The following is a 24,840-nucleotide window of genomic DNA, read 5'->3' on the forward strand; positions in this document are numbered from 1 at the left end:
CTTTTTTTTTTTAAGATTTTATTTATTTCCTTGACAGCCAGAGATCACAAGTAGGCAGAGAAGCAGGCAGAGAGAGATTTGGGAAGCAGGCTTCCTGCTGAGGCTCCATCCCAGGACCCTGGGATCATGACCCAAGCCGAAGGCAGAGGCTTAACCCACTGAGCCACCTAGGTGCCCCTATTTTTAACTTCTTGAGGAATCTCCATGCTGTTATCTAGAGTGGCTGCACCAGCTTGCATTCCCACCAGCAGTGTAGGAGGGCTCCCCTTTCTCTTCATCCTCGCCAACATCTGTCATTTCATGTCTTGTTAATTTTAGGCATTTTGACCAGTGTGAGGTGGTATCTTACTGTGGTTTTGATTTGTATTTCCCTGATGCCAAGTGATATGGAGCATTTTTTTGTGTGTCTGTTGACCATTTGCATGTCTTCTGTGGAGATATGTCTGTTCATGTCCTTTGCCCGTTTCTTGACCAGATTATTTGTTTTTTGGGTGTTGAGTTTGGTAAATTTTTTATATATCTTGGATACTAATCCTTTATCTGATATTTCATTTGCAAGTATCTTCTCCCATTCTGTAGGTTGCCTTTTATTTTTGTTGGCTGTTTTCTTTGCTGTGCAGAAGCTTTTTATCTTGATGAAGTCCCAATAGTTTATTTTTGCTTTTGCTTCCCCTTTGGAGGCATGTCTAGCAAGAAGTTGCTGCAGCCAAGGTCAGAGAGGTTGCTGCTTGTGTTCTTCTCTAGGATTTTGATAGATTTCTTTATCACATTTAGGTCTTTCATCCATTTTGAGTTTTTCTTTGGGTGTAAGAAAATGGTCCAGTTTCATTCTTCTACGTGTGGCTGTCCAATTTTTCCAGAACCGACAGAATAAAGTTGTCATTTTTTTAAGACAAAAATGGCTTAAAGAGAGTGCCTGGGTGGCTCAGTCAGTTGGACAACTGCCTTCAGCTTGGGTATGATCCTGGAGTCCAGGGATCAAGTCCCACATCAGGCTCCTAGCTCGCCGGGAGTCTGCTTCTCCCTCTGACCTTCTCCCCTCTCCTGCTCTCTCTCTCTCTCTCTCTCTCAGATAAATAAATAAAATCATTTTAAAAAAATCTTTTAAAAAAAAGATTTACAGGAAGTGATTGATAGTGTAAAGGATATCTTTTTAAAAAAGAACTGTGGGTATTTTGTTGTATTGTGACAATTAATTCCCTCAGTGTATTTTTAGAAATGCATACTGCATTTGTTCACAGCATTTGGTGCGGTGTTTAATGCTGTATAATAGATTTAGAGTAATTTAGTCAACAATTTAGAGGTTCTGTTTTCTACTTGTGGATTTTAATATGCAATCATAATTTCAAAGATTAATCCACACACATGCACTAAATTTTACTTAACTGCCAGATGTGTATTTCAAGCAATTTCTCTTTTTCCTCTTTTAATGAGATATTTAATGAAAGAAACAGTGAGATCAATAAAAATAGGATAGCAAACTCGAGAGCACCTTATTCTGGAACTCATATTTGGTTTGAAGATAGTTTCTCAGTTTAAAATATCTTCAGCTACACTTAAAGATTCCAGATAAAGCTTTATTGATGAGGATAAATGCCTGAAAGAACAAGCTATTTGGACTGACAAAAGGGAAATAGTTAAAGTCTATATATCAGATTCTATAAAGGACATAAGCTTCAGATGTTAGGTTTCTGTCTTTAATTCCTAAAGGAGAAGACACTTGTCTAGTCTGGCACAAGAGGAGTTTATATTTTATTGCTGACAGCTCTGTTAAAATTGTGGCAGTCTTTTGGGAACATTCTTGGTCCTCTCAGGCTTAGCATATGTGATGTTTGCTGACAAAGGAAGATAAATTGTCATGTTGCTGATTCTGAGTTTGAACTTCTCAAAACCTACCTACCTATATTCTCTCGTCCGTTATTTCTGGTTAGTTAGAGCAGCATGCCTTCACGTGGTTCCGTTAGATGTAGAAATGAAAACTTCATTGTATGAATTGTAAAAAAAAATTTTAAATCTTAGCTCCTTTGGGCAGTTTTGACTCTTCCGTCTTAGGGAAATCTACTTTAAGTACTGTATTTGAAAGCAAATTTCCCTTTAAGGAATTTTTTTTTTTTTTTTTTTAACATCAGAACTTCCTGATGACTCAAATTGCTCATGCAAATTTAACTTGGTCTTCGTCACTAAACTGGCTATTACACGACAAGCCTGTGCTTTAGAAGACAACTTGGTAGTCGTGGTGAGAATATTTAAGTAATAGTTTATTTCAGCTTGTTCTACCTAGTCATTGGCTCATTGCTGCCAGCCATCAGTTTCCCTGCCACACCAGGAGAACCTGTCATTTACATCCCATCACTATTTTAGGACTCACACTATGAAATATAAGGAAAGACGCTAGAATCTAAGGGTGGAAGTGGGAAGAGGTGTATGACAGCACAGGGCTGGGTGAGGACTTAGTTGACCCTTTTTCTTTCTCTCTTCTAAAAACAAGTCCTTTTCCCCCTGTGCACACAGTAATAGGCATTTCAGAGAACAAAAGAGGAGTAGAGTGAAAATTAAGTTTTCTTCTCCCCCTGTTTTTTTATTCCTTTCCCCACAGGCAGTTCCTTTTACCTGTTCCTTGTGTTTCTTTTCAGAGATAGAATATGTCTATGTAAGCACTTCTTTTTTTTTTTTTTTTTTTAAATGCAGATAGTACATAGCATACCCACTGCTCTTTGTTTTGCCTTTTCTCTCAACAATTTATTATGGTTGGCTCCATATTAATACATATAGATTTATTGGCCTCTTTGGCTGCATTTTGTAAGCTGTGCCATAATTTATTTAGCCACTTTTCTTCTGGAATCTGAGGTTGTTTTTAGTCTAGAAACAGTGTCACAGTGACTATCCCCGCACAGAAGTCTTTGTGTGTATAAATACAGGGTAAATGCCTAGAATAAAAGGTGCCATTGATCACTCTCTGAAACTTGTGAAACACACCCAGTGCCTTCCAAGTTTAGTTCAGCCAGTCAATTCAATGAACACATTACACATTCTAGGCCCTGTGTGGGTCCTGGGGATCAGACACTGCCTCTGCCTTAAATAAATTAGCTTCATTCTCCAGTGACAGTGATGCTCACAGGGAAGGTGCCAGGTGACCAGTCACAACAGGAAGGAATGCCTTCTTCTCTCAAGATTTAAGGAAGCATTTGGAGCTGGGTGGGAGTTAGAGATGGGAAGTGGCAGTGAAGGACACGTGGGATGGTACAGGACGGTGCCCCAGGGTGCCTGCTGGCCGCACTGTCTCCCCCTCGTGGCACCCTCACCATCCCTGCGACATGCCAGGCCTGCTCCTGCATGTGCCCTCTGCCTAGACTGCTCCCCCTAGATTTCTTTATGCCTCTGTCCCCTTACATTGGTGCCTAGAGGGCCTTGGAGCTCCTCAGCCTGGGCCCTTATGGCTTGAGTGTTGATCGGAAACAGTGCTTCGAGTTCCTTCACTCTGCTCTTCCTCTTGATGCCACCAGAAAGGTGTCTCTCATGATGGCATCATGTCATGACTGGCTCCCCCGTGGCGTTCGGCACTGCCATAACCACTCTGACCTTCTTGGCCATTTGCCCAAGGGCAGAGCAGACCCTTCCCTGAGGCTACTATAGAGCAGCCCACATCTGTCAGTCCCACCAAGATTTTATGAAAGTTGAGCATTTGGGGAAGAGCAGGGCAGGGCCGCTCAGGGCACCGCTTGCTTCAGTTTAAGGTTCCCTGCTCAGAACCTGGAAGTCCATCCTCAGAGTTGGGGGGAAAGGGTCTCCTCTCTGTTTATCTCCTCCTCATCTCTGTCTGCCTAAGACTGGATTCTCTCTCCCCAAAATGAGTGTTCCTGGTGACCTACCTAGAACTCAGGCCCCAGGCCTCCAAAGAGGAAGTTCTCTCCTCGTGAGAATCTGAGGGCCCTGGGAGATCTAATTTCAGATTTCAGTGTCCATTTTCTATCCCCTAGTCACAGGATTGGTCACTCAGGCCCACAGCCCCAAGAATATTTATATTACCAACAGACCAGTATCAGTGTGCATGACAGGATTTAGACTTAAATGTAACCACAAGTTGGGCTTTATTGGTTTTGTCCTTTTTAGGGTGAGGAAAAGCCCTCACCATATCCACTTTCTTTAGTCCTCTTGTTTCCTGAAAACTTCTAATGGAGAATGAGGGAGAGCATTATTATGTTATCTCTGTGTTCCTTGAGGCAGCAAACATCTTCCTCAAAGAAACCACAGAGCCTCAGAAGCCCATTAGCTTTGCCAAAACATGCACCCAGTTTACACTAAACCCTTCTCTTTGAAACATCAAGATTCAGGTTAATTTCCCAGCTTGCCCCAGAACAGTGGGTAGGGACTTGCTTTACATTTACATAACAGAAATTTTGCTATTAAGTTGGTTTTCTTAGAAGAAAGGAACAGTCAACCTCAAAGATAAATTCAGGTCTCTTTCTTTAATAAAATGGAACACCGGTAAGCTTTGAAATGATGTTTTTGTACTGCTGCCCATCAAGGTTTAAAAAAAAAAAAAAACCTCTCAGGTCTGGGCATACCTCCTTCTCTTCTTAAATTAACCCTCTGGGAGGTAGCTAGGGCGCCACGTAGAATCAGAGGAACCTGGTGTCGTAGTTGGGATCTAAGCTGGTTTCACATGTCTGAGTCCTCCAGTTCCTAGTCTGGATCCTAGTGAGCAGAGACAAGGCCGTTCCCTGTCTGTCTGTGGTTTAGATAGACTTAGCCCTGTTTTAAGTATGGTCTTCTACAGAGGACTTGGTGTTATGTCAGGATGTGGAAGGGGTGGAGAGTGGTGGTAAGAAATGGGGCAGTCGTAAGACATGAATCTTGCTCATAAAGAGCTTGTCATATAGATGGAGGGGTAAACACGGAAATGAAAAGTTGAATAAAATCGTTTTATATACTTAACTGCCAAGTGAGCTGAATGGAAAATGACATGTGATGTAAAAACATAGAGGAGAGATTGATTACTTCTTGAGGTTTTATTTATCTAAATTTTAAACATATTAGTTTGAGAAATAACGGAATTTGTTAAGAAAGTATATCCATCACGTTTATTATTATGAGCCAGTAGCTTATATATTAATAGCTTTATATGTCTTCCTATTTGTATCTAACTATATGTGAGCAGTATAAAAGAATTAAAGAATTTATGTGTTTGGGTTTACTTCTAAATAACAATAACAAAAAAAGATCATGAGCTTTTTGTGATTCACTTTTACTCACATTGGATTTTTAAACATGTTGAAATCCAGGGACAGATACTCTATTGAGATCTGACAAAATGTCCCAAGGTATAAAGGTATAAAATAGGTGAAGAAGAGGTACTGTGGATCAGGTGAATTGGCCATTCTCTGTGTTTGTCAGGACAATAAAGACTTGCCACCTGCTACAGGAACATGTCTCAGGGCTTGGGGGTAGGTGGCTGTTCTAAACATATATGTCGGTTCAACAGTAGACTCAGTGTGGGCTAGACACCACGCCAGGAGCTGGAGGTAGAAAAGCAGATGAACTGTGGTCCTCCTTTCAGGGAAGCTGCAGTCTGTTGTGGGATGGATGGCGGCTGACATGTGAGTGAAGGACTTGGCAAGTCCACTCAGCCTCGGGGCTTCAGTCAGTCAGAGAAGAGCAAGGCTCGTTACCTGGACTGGGGAGGGGAGGACAAGTCAGGAAAGCTGCTGGAAGACTTGGCCAGAGTATAGCTTTGAAGGACATGTAGGCATTCCAAGATCAGAGACCTTGTTGTGCAAAGAAGCTGATGTGAAAGCAGATAATTACAGGTAATTTGCCTCAAACATAAAAAGGAAGGAATGGGAAGAAACAAGGCTGGAGTAATAGCAGGAGAGGTCTTTCGATTTTGGACTTTTAGGATAAATTCCAGAGAACCCATTAAGCTCTTTAGCAGAGAAGTGACCTGATCAGATGGTGTTTTAGTTCATGGTGACAGCCAATATGTTGTGAGTATTGTATGAGCCAAGTGTACTATGAAGCATTTTCTATGCATTTCTCATTTAATTCACACAAATACACTGAGTCAGGTATGGTCCTTGTATTAGAGATCCTGGAGAGGAGCAAAGGGCAGCTCAAATGGGGCAATAGAGGAGAGTTTTGAGGTAGGGACTATTTATGAAATTGTGGGCAGGGTTGAAAATGTGAAACCCATCCAGGCTAGCAATAGTGGGGAGCTTTTTACCAAGTCTTTACCAAGACCCCAAGATATAACTTGACCTCTGCTCAAACAGTATGATAAGAGAAGAGAAAAAACTAAAAGTACAGGAGAAAATTCAGAAAAATAGGGCCATAATTTAAAAGCCATAAGCCATAAAATTAAAAAACAATATGTATTTAGTTTGACCCAAATCTTTTTTTCCCTTGAATTGGCTCAATAATTGCCTCGTTAATTTGAACTGATTTGGTTGGACATGTATTGTTGTAAACACATAAAAACCTCTCAGTTAAAGTCACGTCAGGGGCCAACTGGGTGCTCAGTTAGTTAAGCTTGACTTTGGCTCAAGTCATGATCTTGGGGTTGTGGGATTGAGCCCTGCATTGGGCTCACGCTTAGCAGAGTGTGCTTGTCTCTGTTCCTCTGCTTCTCCTCCCCACTCCCCAATAAATAAATAAAATCTTTAAAAATAAAGTTCATGTTAGTAAAGGACACCTCAGAAAAGCTCTTCTTTTTTTTTTAAAATGCTTTTTTAAAAAAATTTTACTTGTTATTTGTCAGAGAGCACAAACAGGAGGAGCAGCAGGCAGAGGAATAAGCAGGCTTCCCACTGTACAAGGAGCCCAGTAAGGGATCTGAGCCCAAGGCAACTGCTTAACCAGCTGAGCCACCCGGGCGTCCCCGGAAGAGTTTTTTCTTGTGTCATTATATGTCCTACAGATGAGCTTTGATCACACCTGAGTTTGAGATTTCTGGGAAAAAAAGGGGGGAAGCAGAGCCCTCAGTGCCCTGTAAAATAAATATCCCCCCTCATACTCCTTCCCTCCTTTCCTTTTCTTCCTTCCTTCCTTCTTTCCTCCCCTCCCCCCATTTCTTTCTCTCTCTCTCCCTTTCTTTTGTTTCCTCTTTCTTTCTTCCTTTCCTTTCCTCCCTTCCTCCCTCCTTCCTTCTTTCCTTCGTCTTTCTTTCTTTCTTTCTTTCTTTCTTTCTTTCTTGTTCAGCTATTCCCCTCTAAGTTACAAGTCTCTGGCTAACTAGTTGTTTTCCACTTCAAAAAAAATCAGCAGATGAGACCTCTTCTCATTCCAGCAGTTAGACCTTAAGTAAAGGTTTCTGAGCATTTCTCCAGAGTACTTCCTTACCAAATTTCTCTTTTCCTTGAGGGTCTGTTGTGTAATTGTTCTATGAGGCTCTCTATACAACATCAGTCATGTTCTCTCATTTCCTCATATTTTTGGAACCTCCTTCCAGTAAAACCAGCATGTGTTTTTCTTTAAAAGATTTTATGTATTTATTTGGGAGAGAGAGAGCATGAGCAGATGAAAGGGCAAAGGGAGAGGGAGGGAGAAGCAGACTCCCCACTGAGCTTGGAGCCTGATGCGGGACTCAATCCCAGGACCCGGGATCATGACCTGAGCCAAAGGCAGACGCTTAACTGGCTGAGCCCCCCAGACACCCCAAAAGCAGCTTGTGTTTCTCCTCATTTCTCTTTCTTGTCTTCACCCTTTCGCTCTCCCTCTCCCACCAGGCTGACCTGCCCCCATTCTGGACTTGGGAGTCACTCATTCTCTGCCGCTCCATCTCATAGAGCCCAGGAACACATTTGTTCCCAGATTCCCAGTCTTCCTGGAGATACAGTGGCACTGCCTGTATTCATCCTGGCATAGCTACTTACTACTGTTTAACCTTGGATAAACCCGTTTCCTTTCTGTTAAATTAGGATACCAATAGGGGCACCTGGGTGGCTCAGTGGGTTAAAGCCTCTGCTTTCAGCTCAGGTCATGGTCCCAGGGTTCTGGGATCGAGCCCCGCATCGGGTTCTCTGCTCAGCAGGGAGCCTGCTTCCCTTCCTCTCTCTCTGCCTGCCTCTCTGCCTACTTGTGATCTGTCAAATAAATAAATAAAATATTTTTTAAAAAAATTAGGATACCAATAATCATACTACTTTCTAGGTTGTTGTAATGACTAAATGATATCATGTATGTAAAAACCTAATAGATTGTAACTTCTCATTAAATTCTCATCAGCTGTGCACTAGCATATTCACTGATTTTTCATATTTTAGTATTATCTATAGTAAGACCAGGTAAAAATATTGTATTACCCCTACACACAACTTTTAAAAAAGTTTTAGGTGGTTTAGAAAGGAAATTGGAATGATTTTCTCATAAACCTTCCAGAGGAACACTCTAATTTCGTATTTCCCTTAAAAACTCAAAAATTAATGGAAGCATATGTTGTCATTTCAAATGTTATATATGTATGATGTCATCTTTATAGATTGGCTTCTTATTAAACATAAAGGATATACCTCTGGCATAAAATCATAATTATTTTTACATAATTTGACCTAATTATAGTTGTGATGATTCAACAATCTTTCTTTAACACATACCAGTGCACACCCTTAGAATATTTGGTGTGTATATATATAAATACATGTTTATAACCAAATGGTCTAAAAGTTCTGAATAATATGTCTTGATTTAAGACTGAGAGTCTTATGGTGAACTTAGTATGTTTTAGCTCTAATTTTTAAAAATTGGGGGAAAGGGTCGCCTGGGTGGCTCAGTCAGTTGAGCATCCGACTCTTGGTTTTGGCTCAGGTCATGAGCTCAGAGTCATGAAATTAAGGCTCTGAGCTCAACAGGGAGTCTTCTTGGGACTCTCTCTCTGTCTCTGCCCCTCCCTCACTGCACTGTCTGTCTGCCTCTGTCTCAATAAATAAATTATTTTAAAAAATAAAAATTTGGCGAAAACCAGCATGAATATGCATTCATCAAAATTGCCAATTTAGTCAGATTATGAAATTCATTTTCTGTACTGTGTTGTCATTTCACATTGGAATAATAACTATGGGTCTCACTAAATGAGAAGCAGAAACTAGAAAACGAAATGTAAGCCAGTGAGCTGTGAAAATGATGTCACACTCTACTGGAAATGATTTCACATTCTCTGTGCATGCGGATGTGATGTGAGGGGATCATTGAGGTAGAATTATTTACTTAAAGGCCTTTTTAAGAATTGGAGCTTACATGATCATCACACATTTAATTTTAGTAGTATTTTCTTAGCATCACTGAGTTTTAGTACTTGGACAACTCAAAGTGTCCTTAGTCTGATCCATTGGTCAGCAAAACTTTTTCTTAAAGAGCCAGATACTAAATGTAGCCTATGGGTCCCAGTCTGTGTCAACTACTCAGCTCTGCCGTTTAGCACAAAGTGGTAGATGATATGTGAATGAATGGGTGTATCTGTGTTCCAGCAAAATTTATTTACAAAGACAGGTAGCCGGCTCATAGGCACCTGAGGAATCTGATCTCAGCCCTTTTTATTTTATGCATAACATAGCAAGCAAGCTTACATGACTCAATCGAGGAGACACAACTAACTAGTTAGTGTCAGAACCACTATCAGGCATTTAGTTTTTTCATGTCACAAGTCTTCCAAAATGTAGGCTAATGCTCTGATAACAGCATATCGCTCATATGGTAGTCAGCCAAGGATTCTGACTGATTGGTCTTACCATCATCAGATCTGTTTCATTTAAAGAAGTATTTCCTAGAGCAGTATGTTGTTTTTAATTTCTATACAAAATAGAAAATAAAGTTTTTCTATTTTGTGAAATTTAAGTATTTGAATATTTTCTTTCTTTCTTTTAAAGATTTTTTAAAATTTAAATTAAATTCAATTAGCCAGCATCTTTAGTTTTTCATACAATGTTCAATGAACCATTAGTTGCATTTAACACCCGGTTCTTATCACGTGCCCTCCTTAATGCCCATCACGCAGTTACCCCATCGCCCCGTCCACCTCCACAACCCTCAGTTGCAGGTAGACTCAGGAGTCAGGAGTCTTTTTTACTTCTTTATTAAAGCAAGAGAGAGAGCACGAGCAGTGGGGAACGGCAGCGGCAGAGGGAGAGTCTCCCCACTGAGCAGGGAGCTGGACACCTTGATCCAGGGCCCCGAGATCATGACCTGAGCCAAAGGCAGACACTTAACCAGTTGAGCCATCCAGGCATCTCTGAATATTTTCTTTCTTTTTAGAATGTGTATATTAAGATATTATGATTGTTTCTGTTATTTAAAATGCAGATTAAGAAAATCTATGTCCTTTAGGATAGATAGTAATTAAGCATAACTTACTAACTTTAAAAATTCAAAGATAAGTAAATAAAATCAGAGCAAAGTAAAATACTGCCTTAATATCTTTAAATGTCTTCTGCACTTAATTTCATTTTATTAGAATTTATCTTCAACGAATATTATTATTCAGTTGAAAGACTCTAACAGTTGCCAATCAAAACATTCTTAAGGGATTTTGGAATTCTGCAAAGACTAGCTTCTGTTAAAATAGAAATCTGGATGGAAAGGAAAACAAAGATGTTTCATCAAAGGAAAGAATTGTAATTCCAAAACTTTTTTCCCCACTTTAAGCAATACCATGTGATATTAAATATATGAAAGTACCCTCAAATATCCACATTTCCTGCTCCCTGTGATGGCAAAAATGGGCAAGGGGATTGGAAAAATCCAGCTTTCATAGTGCTTATAGAGAAAGATTGAGCATTGAAGTCTTTTATTATTTTTCACATTAAAAAATATTTCAACCAAATTTTAGTTTTCAGTTAAATTAATTTCAACAAGTGTAGGTCATTATTGTCTAGGATGTATTTTGAAATTCATAAGTTTTGCCATGAACAGACTTGAGGATAGTATAACAATCCAACAAGACATGAGGAGTACCTAAGGAGGAAGAAAAGAGGGAAATTACAAAGTAAAATCTGTTGAATTTTGTAATTTTATAAATGGAAGGAACCTACAATAAAATGAGCCTTCTGGTTTTGGTGAATGGATGGATGCTGATGTTTATACTTTTTTTTTTTTTTTAAGATTTATTTATTTATTTGACACAGAGAGAGAGAGAGAGAGATCACAAGTACGCAGAGAGGCAGGCAGAGAGAGGGGGAAGCAGGCTCACTGCCGAGCAGAGAGCCCGATGCGGGGGTCTATGCCAGGACCCTGAGATCATGACCCGAGCTGAAGGCAGAGGCTTAACCCACTGAGCCACCCAGGTGCCCCGATGCTGATGTTTAGTGGTGAGTTCTAGAACACGGGAAGAGAAAACATTAGTTGGAGAATTAAGGGCAGGAAAAATGTTTGTGATACCCATGTAAGATGAAGTGTACTTTTTAAAAATAGAAATCTAAAGTTTTAGGGGAAGATTGATGCTAGAGGTATTTATTTGGGATCATTAGCTTACAGAGAGTAACTAAAGCCATGGGAGTAAATAATATCATCCAAGAAATGTCATCAAGTACAAAGGGAAGAGGTTGAAGCCAGAACTCTGGTGGACACCAGAAGAAAATACTTTTTGTTTTGTGTGATGGTTGTTGATGGATACATTCTAGGAGCAGCAGTAAAGAATTTTCAAACTACTTTAGCACATCACAAGATATTAATATAAATCCTCTAGGAGGAAGGGGACTCCATTAAAAATTTATATGAAAAAGGGGTATATATATATATATATATATATATATATATATATATATATAAAAGGCAGAGGGAGGCATATATATATGCTATGGACTAGCTCATAGAATAGAGAAGTCTTTTCCTTTCCAGCCTAAACTGCCAGATGGTAAAATATTACCCAGGTATTTCGTTTCTGTTTGGAATCAAGTTGTGAAAAAAAGAGCTGCTCTCCTAGAAATACTGATTTTGTGATTAAGAGCAAGACACTCTTTTTCTGATTGTTTAGTTTGGGGAATGAGGTATGTTGAGAAAGACGTGGGAGCTGCTGTAATATAAAAACAAAACTACTGACAGACACAAAATAGTGGCACATCCTGTGGGATATGGTGGAACCTATGCCTTTATAGCATATTTCAGTTGATATTTGCAAGTTCATCTATCTTTTGCCATTACTCCACTTAATTAGAAAGAAACGAGTTATTGTTATCAGTTCTTTCTCAATTCCTTGGTCAAAGAATTGAGCAGAGACATGGGAGTTATCATTCTTGAACCCCTGTCCTAGGTTTAGCAACTTTCTTCATAAAATTAGAGGCTACTCAATCCCTAGCCAATCTTACCACATGCGCAAGGGATGCATTGGAATTTGAAAGAGTAATGAGGTGTGCAGTGTGCGCAGAATATAAAATCTAACATGTATCTGTATACAGCTAAGAGAAAGTTTCCTATTTTTGGAAACTGAAACAATTTACTAGTGAAATGCATTTACTCCTGGACTCATAGTTCATTTCCTGTACTGACATGCAGATGGCTGTAGGCACTTGTGGTTGGGGTCATGTTGAGTGCCCGTAGGATATCTTTATGCCTATGCCCAGTGAGGAATGGGATAGTTCCAGATCTGAAACCTGTGACAGATGTGAGTTGGAGATTAGATGTTGTGAGAAATCACCTGTGGATGACATCAAAACATGGCATTAGCCACCGTTCGTTATACATATTTGTGAAAGCACTGGTTTGACTTGATAATCCTTGACAAAACCAGCAGGTAAGGGCAGATGGGGGAAGATCCCAGGAGACCAAGCCACTCCCTATCTGAGAAATCAAAGGAATAAATTTAAAAGAAGGGGAGTAGCCAGCAGTGTCCATTGCAGCTTTCAGAACTGTTAGGTAAGGCCTGAAGGGTGTCCATTGGTTGATGCTAACCAACTAGTCTGTTGAGGTCAAATTTTGGAAGCATTATCACACGATTTATTTTGTGCCCCTGCCAGAGGGTAAAACCAGGCTCAGGGTGGTAGCCGATGTTGGATCACCATCTTATAGAGATAATATAAAGGGATTCTTTCATTGGGTAAGAAGCTAATTATAAAGTTTAACTCATCTGGAAGTCTAAAATTCTTCTGTGCTAGCTAGTATCAAGGTTGCCCAACTTGGAATAACTGGTAGTAGGCTTTGAATAGCAGGACTTTTTACTCTTGTCTAGGGTTTCTCATGAGTTAGAAATGGTAACGTGTTAAAGTGGGATACTCTGGATTGTTCTGTAAACCATTTTAAGTGCTCATAGGAACATGCACCCTTTCATACGCACACACTCAGCTAAAGTGGTATTGTGCAAATAACTGTACTCATCTGTTGAGCATTACACTTTGCTTTTTGACTTTTAATTCAAACTAAACATAATATAAGAAGTTTTGATAATAACCCATGAACTTCATCCTTTTTAAAAGGTGGTGTAGCTCTCTTCCTGTAGTGTAACCATAGCAACTGACAGGGAACAGAGAAAGAAAGCTTTCACACATGCTGTGCTAATTAATCCTGTCCTATAGTTTTTCCTTCAGCTGGAGGATGCAGTTTAATATATTCTGCATGAGTAAGTGCGTTTTGATGCATGACTGTAAATACATGGCGATATCTTTACCAAAAATATTTATTAAAAATATTGTTATGTATTCCTACTTCAGGGTATACCCTTTTTTTTATTCTTTTTTTTTATTCTTTTTTTTTTGAGATTTTATTTATTTATTTGACAGACAAAGATCACAAGTAGGCAGAGAAGCAGGCAGAGAGAGGAGGAAGCAGGCTCCCTGCTGAGCAGAGAGCCAGATGCAGGGCTTAATCCCAGGACCCTGGGATCATGACCTGAGCCGAAGGCAGGGGCTTTAACCCACTGAGCCACCCAGGTGCCCCTATTTGTGTTTTAATAATTTGTTTCCTCCCTGAAAAATTTTGGGATCTGTATATCTTTTTAACTGAACAGACATATTTTTAAGATGAAAGCCTTTTGTTTATCACCATACAGGACACCTTCCACAAGAAAATGTCTAAATTAACTATATTAAAGTGAGGTGGTAGAAGAGTTTTTCTCAAGCAATGCAGAGGAGTGTGTCTTTAAAATATAGTAAGATTCTTCAATATGACACATTAATATGCAGACCATTTAAAAAAACTTAACACCTTAAAAAGTTAGATATTACAAGCTCATTTTCACTCTTGATTTGGGAGCTACATGACCCATGTCAGTGGTGTTTGGGTAGTCCTTGACCTAAACTTGTGAGAAGGGGGAGAATAATGGAAACAAAGAACTTTGCCTTTTTATGTTTTTCATATTTAACCACTTTTACAAACTTATATTCAGAGTAAACATACTTGACCTGAAATCATATAATTATTTAGATTTATACTGTTTCTAGGTTATTTTGAGGTCTTGTTCTCTCTTTAAAACTGAAAATACCAAAAAACAAAAAAAACAAAAACACCAACCTGGAAATACCACAGGTTTCTTTAATTAGCCTGGTCTTCCGAACTGTCAAAGAAGATCTGTTTTTTCATTCTCTCCTTCTTCTAGCCTAGTTTTCTGTCAAGAGGGTCTTAGAGGAACCGAGGGATCCAGCCTCAATGTTTTTGGCATCCCATTCACTTGATGAGAGCATATGGAACAAGTCAGAACCTATTTCAAGGACTTGTTCTTAGCTCTATGGTCTCTGTATAGAAACGTGCTCCTTTGAGGAACTAAATCTTTTGATGGGATTATTAAATTCTGGAAACACTTTACCATCTAATTGTCCTATCTCTTGTGCAGTTTTACCTGAATTTAGGTAGGTTAAAACTTCGTAGAGAAAAGTGGAGGTTACTATGCAAATCTGTTATTAAAAGTAGTTGTTCCGGGGCACCTGGTTGGCTCACTCATTAAGCGTCTGCCTTTGGCTCAGGTCATGATCCCTGGGTCCTGGGATCAAGCCCTGCATTGGGCTCCCCGCTGAGCTTCTCCCCCTCCCACTCCCCCTGCTTGTATTCCCTCTCTTGCTGTCTCTGTCAAATAAATAAATAAAATATTTAAAAAAAAATAGTTGTTCCATTCATGTGCAGAAAAGTTGGGTACCATATATATATGTATGTATGTTTGTGTATAGTCTGTGTTTTAATATTGAATACTTATCAACATTAACCAATTTATAATATACCATTATATTTTTTTAAGATTTTATTTATTTTTTGACAAAGAGAGACACAGTTCAGTTATGAGGTCAAACTGAACATAATTCTTCATTTAACATATTACTGTGACCATTTTCTCATTTTTAAAGTTCTTAGAAAACACTTAATTTACCCTGTGGCATCTCATCATCTCTATGTTCCAAACTTAACTCTTCCTTTATAGTTATTTATGTAGGAGGTTTTCAAATAGAGTTTCCTGAACATTTTCCAGTAAGTATTTGACAGACCACTGAAAGGGAAAGTAGTTTTGGGACAGCTCTTTGAGAAAAACACCATATTCTCTTCTTTCAGATTCATAATGCATATTAGAAAAATGAAGGGCACTAAGAAGCCTCACAGTATGAAGACCTGTTTTAACTTTTTTAAACCATCTTTTCCCAAAATTATTTGACATTGGAATCTTTTCTCAAAATACTTAAACCCCATAGAACTAGGGTTCCATGAAACTTCCTTCGGAAAGTCCAGGAGATTTCTAAGCTTCTGAGTAATGTCTAATAGTTTATGAATTGTTTGTTTGAAACTTTTCTGGAATTTTATCAGATTTGTGATGCTTGATTAGGGAATATAAGTGATTATTGGTTACTAACATTATTTGAAACACGTAGGCAGCAATATACTTTCCCCAGCCTTTCTAGTAATCTCAACATTGCATTTGTGATTCTGTATTACAGTGTCATGTTTGACCTTTTAAAACTGTGAGCCTTCAAATTAAAATTTCCTTGTCTTATTAATGCCTGTTAAACTTCTTTGTGTTTCCTTTAATCTACAGGTCTTGCGAGAGCAAAATCTGTCCCTAGCCACACATACTCCAATGAAGTAGTTACCTTGTGGTACAGACCTCCAGATGTCCTTCTGGGCTCGACAGAATATTCCACCTGCCTTGACATGTGGTGAGAAATGGAAGATTTACTCTAGCTAATTTATCTGTAATGCGCGGTCTGGGTCATGCCTAGACAAACATTCTAACAGTTTGAATGAAGATTAATGGTTCAGGAGTGTTTGCCTGTGTGTGGCAGGATTGCGGGATTTTTTTAAAAAAAACATGATTGGGAATATTCCATAATCAGAGGCTCCCTTGCACATGGTGTCTGGTAATCATTCTTGATGGACAGGGGCGGAGATATTTTTCTGTCAGTACAGCGATTTTTCTCCCTGAGGGTCTTAATTCATAGCTGTGTTTTGTAACAAGGAGGCATGTATCTCCAAACAGCAGCGTGGATTGGAGATAGTAGAAAGCCTGTTTCCAGTCAACAACAAAGCTCAGATTAAGTAGTCTAAAAATTTGGTGCAACTGTTAGTCACTAGATTTGGTGTAGTACGCTCTTGAGAACTTGGTACAAATCATTCCAAATGAAACAAAACAATTACTTTTTAGAAATATCACGTAAGTTAAATTTCAGTAGAGTCTCAGTTTCACATGGTGGTTTAGCAAAACTTAAAGACCTGCTATGGTGAGTGCTGTGAAGTATATAAACCTGGCGAGTCACAGACCTGTACCGCTGGGGATAAAAATACATTATATGTTTATAAAAAAAAAAATAATAAATTAATTAAAAAAAACCTGTTTAGGAGGCCCAAAGACTGACAAGATTTAATGCATAATTATTATTTATAAGGGATAATGAGTTCCCAGAGTGCCTGGGTGGCTCAGTGGGTTAAAAGTCTGCCTTTGGCTTAGATCATGATCCCAGGGTCCTGGGATCAAGCCTTGTGTCGGGCTCGCTGCTCACTGGGGAGTCTGCTTCTTTCTCTCCCTCTGCCCCTCCCCACCACTTGTGCTCTTGCTCGCTCACTCTCTCTCAAATAAATAATTTTTTAAAATCTTAAAGTATAAAGTATAATGAGTTTCTAATCTAATGTGATCTGAATCAGATAATCAAATAAGGGAATAATATTTTAGTACTCAGGAAAGTCTTCTAGAGACTTGAAAATGTCCTCTATTAATAGAAAAATCCCCTTTCTAGACTCAGGGTTGTATTCAGAGTGAAACAAATGACATTGCACTTGTGCTTTTTTATCATAGGAATCATCTTCCACGAATGGTTATGCCCCCGTGTATGAAATTCAGTTACATGTTCTTACAACGTTTATGACCTCTATAAAACTTTAGCCTGCGTTGTTTATCTTCCTGCCGAGTACTTACTTCACTGTTATTCCCTCAGTAATCTTGGCTTTTAGTAAATTAGGCTGTAATGAGGCCTGGCATCTTTCCTGATGTTTTTGATCCAAACATTTTACAGTAAGAAAACAATCAAGGGCACAGTGTAGATTTTCTTAATTTAGGCTCCAGCAACCCCTCCCCTCCCCACCCCTTCATAGCCCTCCCCTCCCCCACAGCCGAATAGGATTTCAGAATCTGTGAAGCCACTGAAAATATATGCAACATTTTATGTACACATGGATATATTTATTTTTATGGGGTGTAGATCTGTAGCTTTCAATAGAGCTATAAAAGAATCTGGGTCACTAAACAGCCTAAAATCTATGGACATAAATTTTGTAATGCCTCATAATAAATTTAATACCAAGTTAATGCATATTCCAAAACACTGAGCATAAAGCTGACCATCTATCATTAAGAAGCTGAGCCAATTCATTTTTTCATCACACTTTTTTTTTTTTTTTTTTTCCTTTTAGGATGGTTGTTTATACAAAATTTTTTTCCCCAAGACTAGGCAGAGGCTTGGGCAAAAGAAGTATTTTGATCATTAGTCATAATGGAGGAAAAGGTTGGAAATAAGTGTCAGTTATCAGGATATCAGTTACTGTCTTTCTCATTCCCTTTGTTGTTCTTGTCTTACAGTTGATCATTATATCAATAATCATTAGTTAATATTCTTGAGTTATAATCATTAGTTAATCATTAGTTAATATTCTTGAGTTATGGAATGTTTTAATTTTTTGAGTATGAAAATTCTAGGTTGTCTTTCAATGAGGTCAGTTAAGGACTCTGCTAATAGAACATAGTTTGGAAATATTTGTGGCTTGGAGCCAGTTTCGTCTTTTAGTGCTTGGCAGTCCAGTTAAGTCTCTACACTCATAATCAGAAGAAGCTGTTTTTTATACATTAGTGGCTAATTTTTTCCAAACCTTTAAAAGTGCTCTTTAAAGTACAAAGAACCACATGGATTATGACTTGCTGATATGTCTGTTTCTGATACATGGTATTTGATTTCTACCCACCCACCCTTTTTTTCTTTCACATGTGTCTGCGTGCGCGCGCGCGCGTGTGTGTGTGTGTGTGTGTGTGTGGTGTGTGTTCATCCTCTTGAAGAAGGCTTGGGTTCTTTCTGCCAATTTGCTTTAAACAGAGACATAATGAAGCATAAGAAGACTATTATTTAAGTGGAAGGGAGGAAAACTGATACAAAATAGAAGACCCCGAATGCCCTTTTGTCTGCATGCCAAGGTTATTCATTGCCAAAACCAAATAGTAAATGTGTTGTGTTTGAGCAGTTCCCATGCTTATTGGCTTTCCATTTTCAAGCCCTAAAATCTGAGTTATGTCTATGCTATGCCTGTCATTCTGACTGTAATTTCATCCCAAGCCATTTTCTAAAAGCCATTTTGTTATTATTCTATAAGTCCTAGAAAATATATATATTTTTCCAGTTAGAAGTTCACAGGGCACTGATTTTTGCATAATCAATGACATCGATGCTGGGTATTCACAGAATGAGACATGGGACTGTAATTGAGTCATGGCTCAGCTGCACCAAAGAGAAGTGCAAATATGAATGCACGGACAATAGCGGGGAGGCAGGTGGAAGTGGGTTCAGGCTATTTTTACAGTTCATTTACCATCCTGGGGCAGTAGGGTAGTAACTAAAACCTAACGATCCCTACACAGTGTTACATTTCCCAGTTTTCTGTTTAAATAGCCAGAGGCAATAAAAATATTAATGAAGACACATATGCATTAACATTGGCAGCAAGTGATGGAAAATCAGAGCTCTCCATGAGATGATTTACTGCTCTAGGTCTCCAGCACCGTGGCAGTGTGGAAACAAATGTGCAGTTCGAGAACTCAGCAGGAAACCTAGGTTTTGATACTTTTGTCTCCCTCCATGAAGAAGGATTTAAGCAGAGGAATCAAATTGGACATTGTCTCATGTATAACTTCTCTTAATTCTTGGATTTTATAACTCTTCAAAGTCAAGGCATAGGAAATCATCTTTAAGCTTCTAAACCAAAAGGCTTGTGAAGGACTGAGAACCACATTATAAGAAGTGCCAGCGTGAAAAGCAGCTTATCTGTGTAGTTCCTTTCCTGTTGGGGAGTTATGCTGTAGCCGTGGATGTTACTGCTGTAAATAAGCTTTAGGTTTCTTTACAGAAGCTCATAAACGTGTTTAGGGTGGCATTTGTTTTCTAAAGCAGAAGGTCACTTGGGATTATTTTAAGGGATTAATTTTTAACATATGGTGACTAATGTAGCCAATAAATAATAGTATCTCATCAACCTCATAGTGCTTCTGGGGCCACGATGTCTGTGGCCCTTGTGGCATCAGTGACAGTGTTCCCCAACACAATGTGTGAAGAACGAGAGCACTCCCGTCTCTTCCTTTCATCATCTTTTTAAAAGCTAATTAACATATTAACTATGCTTGTCAAAATGTGGGGCAAATCATTTATAAATAAGCCTGTCAAATGTAATGAGATTGCATATTAAATCATCCTTTTCTCTATTACATCTCTGATTTAAGATTAAAATTAATTTATTTAACATTGTAGCAGCTGGGTGATTAGAAAAAAATTTCCATACCAGTCTTGATATATAGAAAAATGTCTGTCTCTAAATTGATTTTGCATAGATCAGTGAAGAAATTGCCTATTTATTGAGTATTATAAGACCGTTTAGCATTGACTTTTATTAAATAAGACTAATCACCATACATATTGTCAATGTATGGAGTTCTGCCATCATCCTTAATGACTACTCCTGAACCAAGGAAATTTATGAAATAAAATAAGGACTTCCTAGGACTCAGGTTTGTTTGCCAGTGTTTTAAGAGAGAGAATCATAAAGAAGTTCTACTAGAGTGCCCACCCTGAAGATAAATTTGTTCTATATGAGGTCCTGTCTTGAGTAACTGAGTGACAGAAATAATAGTAATTGAGTCTAAGAAATAGTAATCATAATAGTAACAATAATAGATATCTTATTGGACACAAACTGTACTCTTAAGTTTCTATTCTGCATTTTTGTCTTTTACATGTTAATTACTATCCTAGTGCACCATGATATGGTGGAAGAAAACAAAACGCAGAGAGACTAAGTAAGATAGCAAAGTTCATTTAGTTAGTAAATAGAGATAACATGCAAACTTAGGGCTAACTCACTGCAAAGCCCTTTCTTTACATAATCTCTTCTTAAGATGATTTCTAAGAAATTGGTTTTTGTTTTACCAATAAAGTGATTCTGAAACACAAATATGGTAAAATACCATTTTTATAATTTAGGTTATGCTCTGAGTCATTTTGGATCCTTTATGTGCTTCAAATAAAGTAGGTGGCTTTCACTCTCCCTCAGCTGGTTTATGGACTGCCTTTCTCAACTCATGTCAGTGTTCTGTGTCGTGTGGTTTTACATGTAACTTTATTCAAGGAGGAATTTCTTTGAAATAAACTTAGAATGTGAATCACTGGACTGAATCCATTTTCACGAGACGAGTATCGATGCTGGCATGTATTTTCCAAACTCACCATTACTCATTTACCACTCCTACTAAAATGAATGAATCCACTTTAGAAAGAGTGGTAGTGGGGCACCCGGGTGGCAGTCAGTTGGGTGCCTGGCTCAGATCATGATCTCAGGGTTCTGAGATCGAGCCCTGCGTCAGGCTCCATACACAGTATGGAGTCTACTGAAGACTTTTTCTCCCTCTCCCTCTGCCCCTCCCCACTACTCTCTCTTTCTCCTTCTCTCTCTCTAATAAATGAGTAAATCTTAAAAAACTGTATACATTCAAAAAGAATGGTAATAAGAATGAGAATTTGAGTGCAGGAGCTACATAAAGTTATCTATCTGTCAACATTATTTACACATTTTCTTACTAATTGGTTCATAAGACCAAAGAGGATTCAAATCAGTCACTGTCCAAGGTAACAGCTCTTTAAGAGCTCTTGAGAATTCAAATAATACTTGCTTACATAATATATGACCCAATGACTTACTGATGTAGCCACTGATGATGCAATAGAACATAACAAAAGAACAGGCATAGTCAGACAGAAATCTAGGTGGTTGAAAGCTGAGCTCATGAGACAACCGTAGTTTCTGAGCCCATTTCTACTACTAGAGTCCCTTAAATTAGGAAGACCGTGTAGTATAGCATCCATACCAGGATACTTTTGAAAGTTAATAGTTATTCTGCTAGGGCAACAGGTGAAAAATAGAGACTTAACTGTGGCATGTGGCCATCTTTCTCATAAAGCACTAGAGCAATAATTTATTAAATACTAGTAGTCAGAAGGTCGTTAATGCGTTTGAGTGCTTAATTCAGACCTAAGGACTTCTGGCTGCAAACTTACGATTCCTAAGTAGAAAACTTCTATTACATTTCTTAATGATGAATTATCTCCAAAAGTACAAGTCTTAAATGTTAGATTATTATGGTATTATAGAGTGGCTGCCAAAGTGTTGAATTTAGCAATGGCTTTGGTGTGCAGAGGGACCAGTTCTATTTTTCTATCAAAAGCTTAGCGTGGTTATGGTTTTTACATCCCCTCTTTGTTCATCAGTGTATGTTTATGAGAGAAACAGTGTGTGTGTGTGTTTTTAATGGATATGTGCGATCACTTAAAAGTGATAATTTAACTGAATAATAATATATAAAATGAGGTACTATGTGTAGTCTTCACTACTAACTATTTTAAAAATAAATTAAAATTTCCCTATTTTTATCAAAGTTGACAAAGTTAATGGCTATCCACAAATGGATTTTTAGATGATTTTTGAGGAGCCAATCACCATGACTAAGTTTCACAATATTCGGAAAGCCCTTGGTATATTCAGCTGCCTCACTGGTTTGTGAGAATAGCTAAGAGATGGTTGAATGTGAGACCCCTTAGAAAATTTAAAACTCCACAAATGCTGAGAATAGTTTTCTTATCAGCTCTTAATATATTAATCAGTTAACCCAAATATATTGTGTTTCTATTGAAGTATTGCATTCGAGGGTGCTACAGGATACATCAAAGAAATTGAAGATGCTACATTTGGTTTTAGGGAGATTAACATACTGTTTATCTAGAGAATTAGGAATTTTGGCCAAGGATGTTCTCATCTTACTTTTGTTTGTGTATGTATGTGTTTAATTTGGAATTACATAAATTAAGTTCTCCAGATTTAGAGAACATTGAATGTACACTAGCACCTTTTATGTTTTGATTTATATATTTGGTCATGTAGGAATCTGAAATGAGTTCTTTAATCACGTAACTAGCAGTGGTTTGCTGTGTAAAGGAGAGGCAAAGTTGTAGTGGAAAACACGTTGGAAGCATAAATTAGTCTCTGCCACTCCTTACCTAGAGGGTGATATTGGTTGACCAAATCCCTTAACTGTCCTTATCTTCAGTTTCCAAATCAGTAAACTATTTCAGGTATAATCAATAACTCATAGCCACATTATTATTACAACGGTAATAATAGCAAAAATAGTAAACTCCCGCCTCACCCATACTTAACCCTCTTATTTCCCAGAAGCAAATACTTTCAACTCTCTTAGTATCTCCCTCCATATGTCTTAAAAAATTGTTCATATTGCTATTTATTGATTTATTATTTTAGACATTATCTGCTAAGTAGGTGTTATGGTAGATGAGGATTTAATTTTCTCCCATTACCCTCCCCCCACTCCACCTTCACCTCATGCTCGCAGGAAAGAGTCTGTATCACATTTTGACACATTCATATGTAAATATTATTCATGGTAAGTTAAGAAGTAGTCATGATTATGTATCCTTCTTCTGTAACCTTTTTGCTTTTCCTGGACTTCATGATTGTCTCTGGTTTTTATTAGTCTTTGCTCCTATTGTTCATTATTTATAGCTATAAAATATTTGTCAATTACATATGAAAAATACTTTACAAATGCTCAAACATAGCAAATCTATCAATCCCATCTAATTTTCTTGACATCTCCCTCCCCCAACTTTTTCCTTGAAACTTTTCTCTCAGCTCTCTTATTCCTTGCTTTAACAGAGCTGAATATCTGTCATGTTGTGACTTCCATTTGCCCCTCTACTATTGTTGTAGGTCCTAAGATGGTTTTTTTTCCTCTCCAAATCTGTGCTCTGCCCATTGGTGCCCTGCCATGTGTCCTGGATGGCTAACCCCCATGGAAGAACATCCTCCAAGCTACCTTGGCTACTGATTTCCAGCTGGGTTCAGGCAATGGTCAGGGAAGAGAAGGAGATTGAATATTCTTCCCTAATTCTTTTCTTTACCCACATTTCTGGAAATGACTAACTATAACTTCTGTGAGTAAACCCTTCTTCCATGCTCTAGCTGTCAATAGATTCCACTAACACTTAGCCTTTTTAATTCTAGGCAATTTTAATATGGCTATTAGTTCTAAGGTCCGTAGTGGGTTCTGCTGTTGCTAGACTCCTAGTGTTTTAGTATGTCTTATTGGTTCCCTTACACCTCTGTAAGTAATCAACTTATTGAAGTCTATTCTGATTTAGATTCATTTTCCTTCTGGACCTTTACAGTTCCAGATTCCCTATTTCCTGGATTCCATGTCTTCCTTCTTTAGTATACTCAAAAAGAATGTATTAGAGATACAATTTTCAAATTCTTAGTTTTCTCAAAATGTCTTTATTCCACTCTCACACATGATTGATAAACTTTGGCTGAGTATATAATTAGGTTTTTCTTCTCCCTCAGAATTTTGAATGCATTGCTTAATTTCTTTAGAGCTTCTGCTATTGTTACTGAGAAATCTGATTCTATTCTTATTCACAGTCATTTGTATGTCCCCTCATACTTTTTCTCTGGAAAATATTAGACTCTCCTATTCCTGATATTCTTTTTTTTTTTTTTTAAAGATTTTATTTATTTATTTGACAGAGAGAGACCACAAGTAGGCAGAGAGGCAGGCAGAGAGAGAGAGGAGGAAGCAGGCTCCCTGCCGAGCAGAGAGCCCAACGCGGGACTCGATCCCAGGACCCCGAGATCATGACCTGAGCCGAAGGCAGCGGCTTAACCCACTGAGCCACCCAGGCACCCTATTCCTGATATTCTTAAATTTCATGATAATGTCCTTTGGTTGCTTTTTTTCTTTTCTTTTTTTTTTTTTTACATTGGTGCTGGGTAGATTCTCTTCAATATGAAGACGTAGTTCTTAGAAAAGTTCCTGAATTTTTAAAATGATTTATTTCCTTCCATATTCCCTGTTTTCACTTTTGGGAAAATTTGTAATAGTTTGATATTGAAGCTCCTAACTTAATCCACAATTTAAAAAAACATTTCTTTCTCTTATTTTACGACTTCTCATCTTTCAAACTTTCCATCTTTTCTTAAAAATTTTTAATTGCCATATATAAGTGCCCATTTCCCTTTTCTCTGGTTTCTGTTGGAAGCTTTCTTTAAATATGGAGTTGGGAGGAATCCTTGGTTGTCCACTTACTTTTATAAACGAGGCACTATAAATCTGTATGTATACCTAGGGAG

The 24,840-nt window shown here is 38.2% G+C and overlaps 1 protein-coding gene across 4 annotated transcripts in view; it reads left to right on the forward strand.

The window, feature by feature from the left end:
- The window catches only part of CDK14 (cyclin dependent kinase 14), a 570,565-nt gene that overhangs the window by 313,663 nt on the left and 232,062 nt on the right, over positions 1–24,840 (forward strand). For all 4 annotated transcript variants that reach the window (XM_044245987.1, XM_044245990.1, XM_044245988.1 and 1 more), the window contains one exon: positions 15,932–16,052. In XM_044245987.1, coding sequence (XP_044101922.1) covers positions 15,932–16,052 — 121 coding nt within the window. The remainder of the gene's footprint in view (positions 1–15,931; positions 16,053–24,840) is intronic.

The sequence above is a fragment of the Neovison vison genome, chromosome 4, assembly GCF_020171115.1.
Source record: "Neovison vison isolate M4711 chromosome 4, ASM_NN_V1, whole genome shotgun sequence".
NCBI lineage: Eukaryota > Metazoa > Chordata > Mammalia > Carnivora > Mustelidae > Neogale > Neogale vison.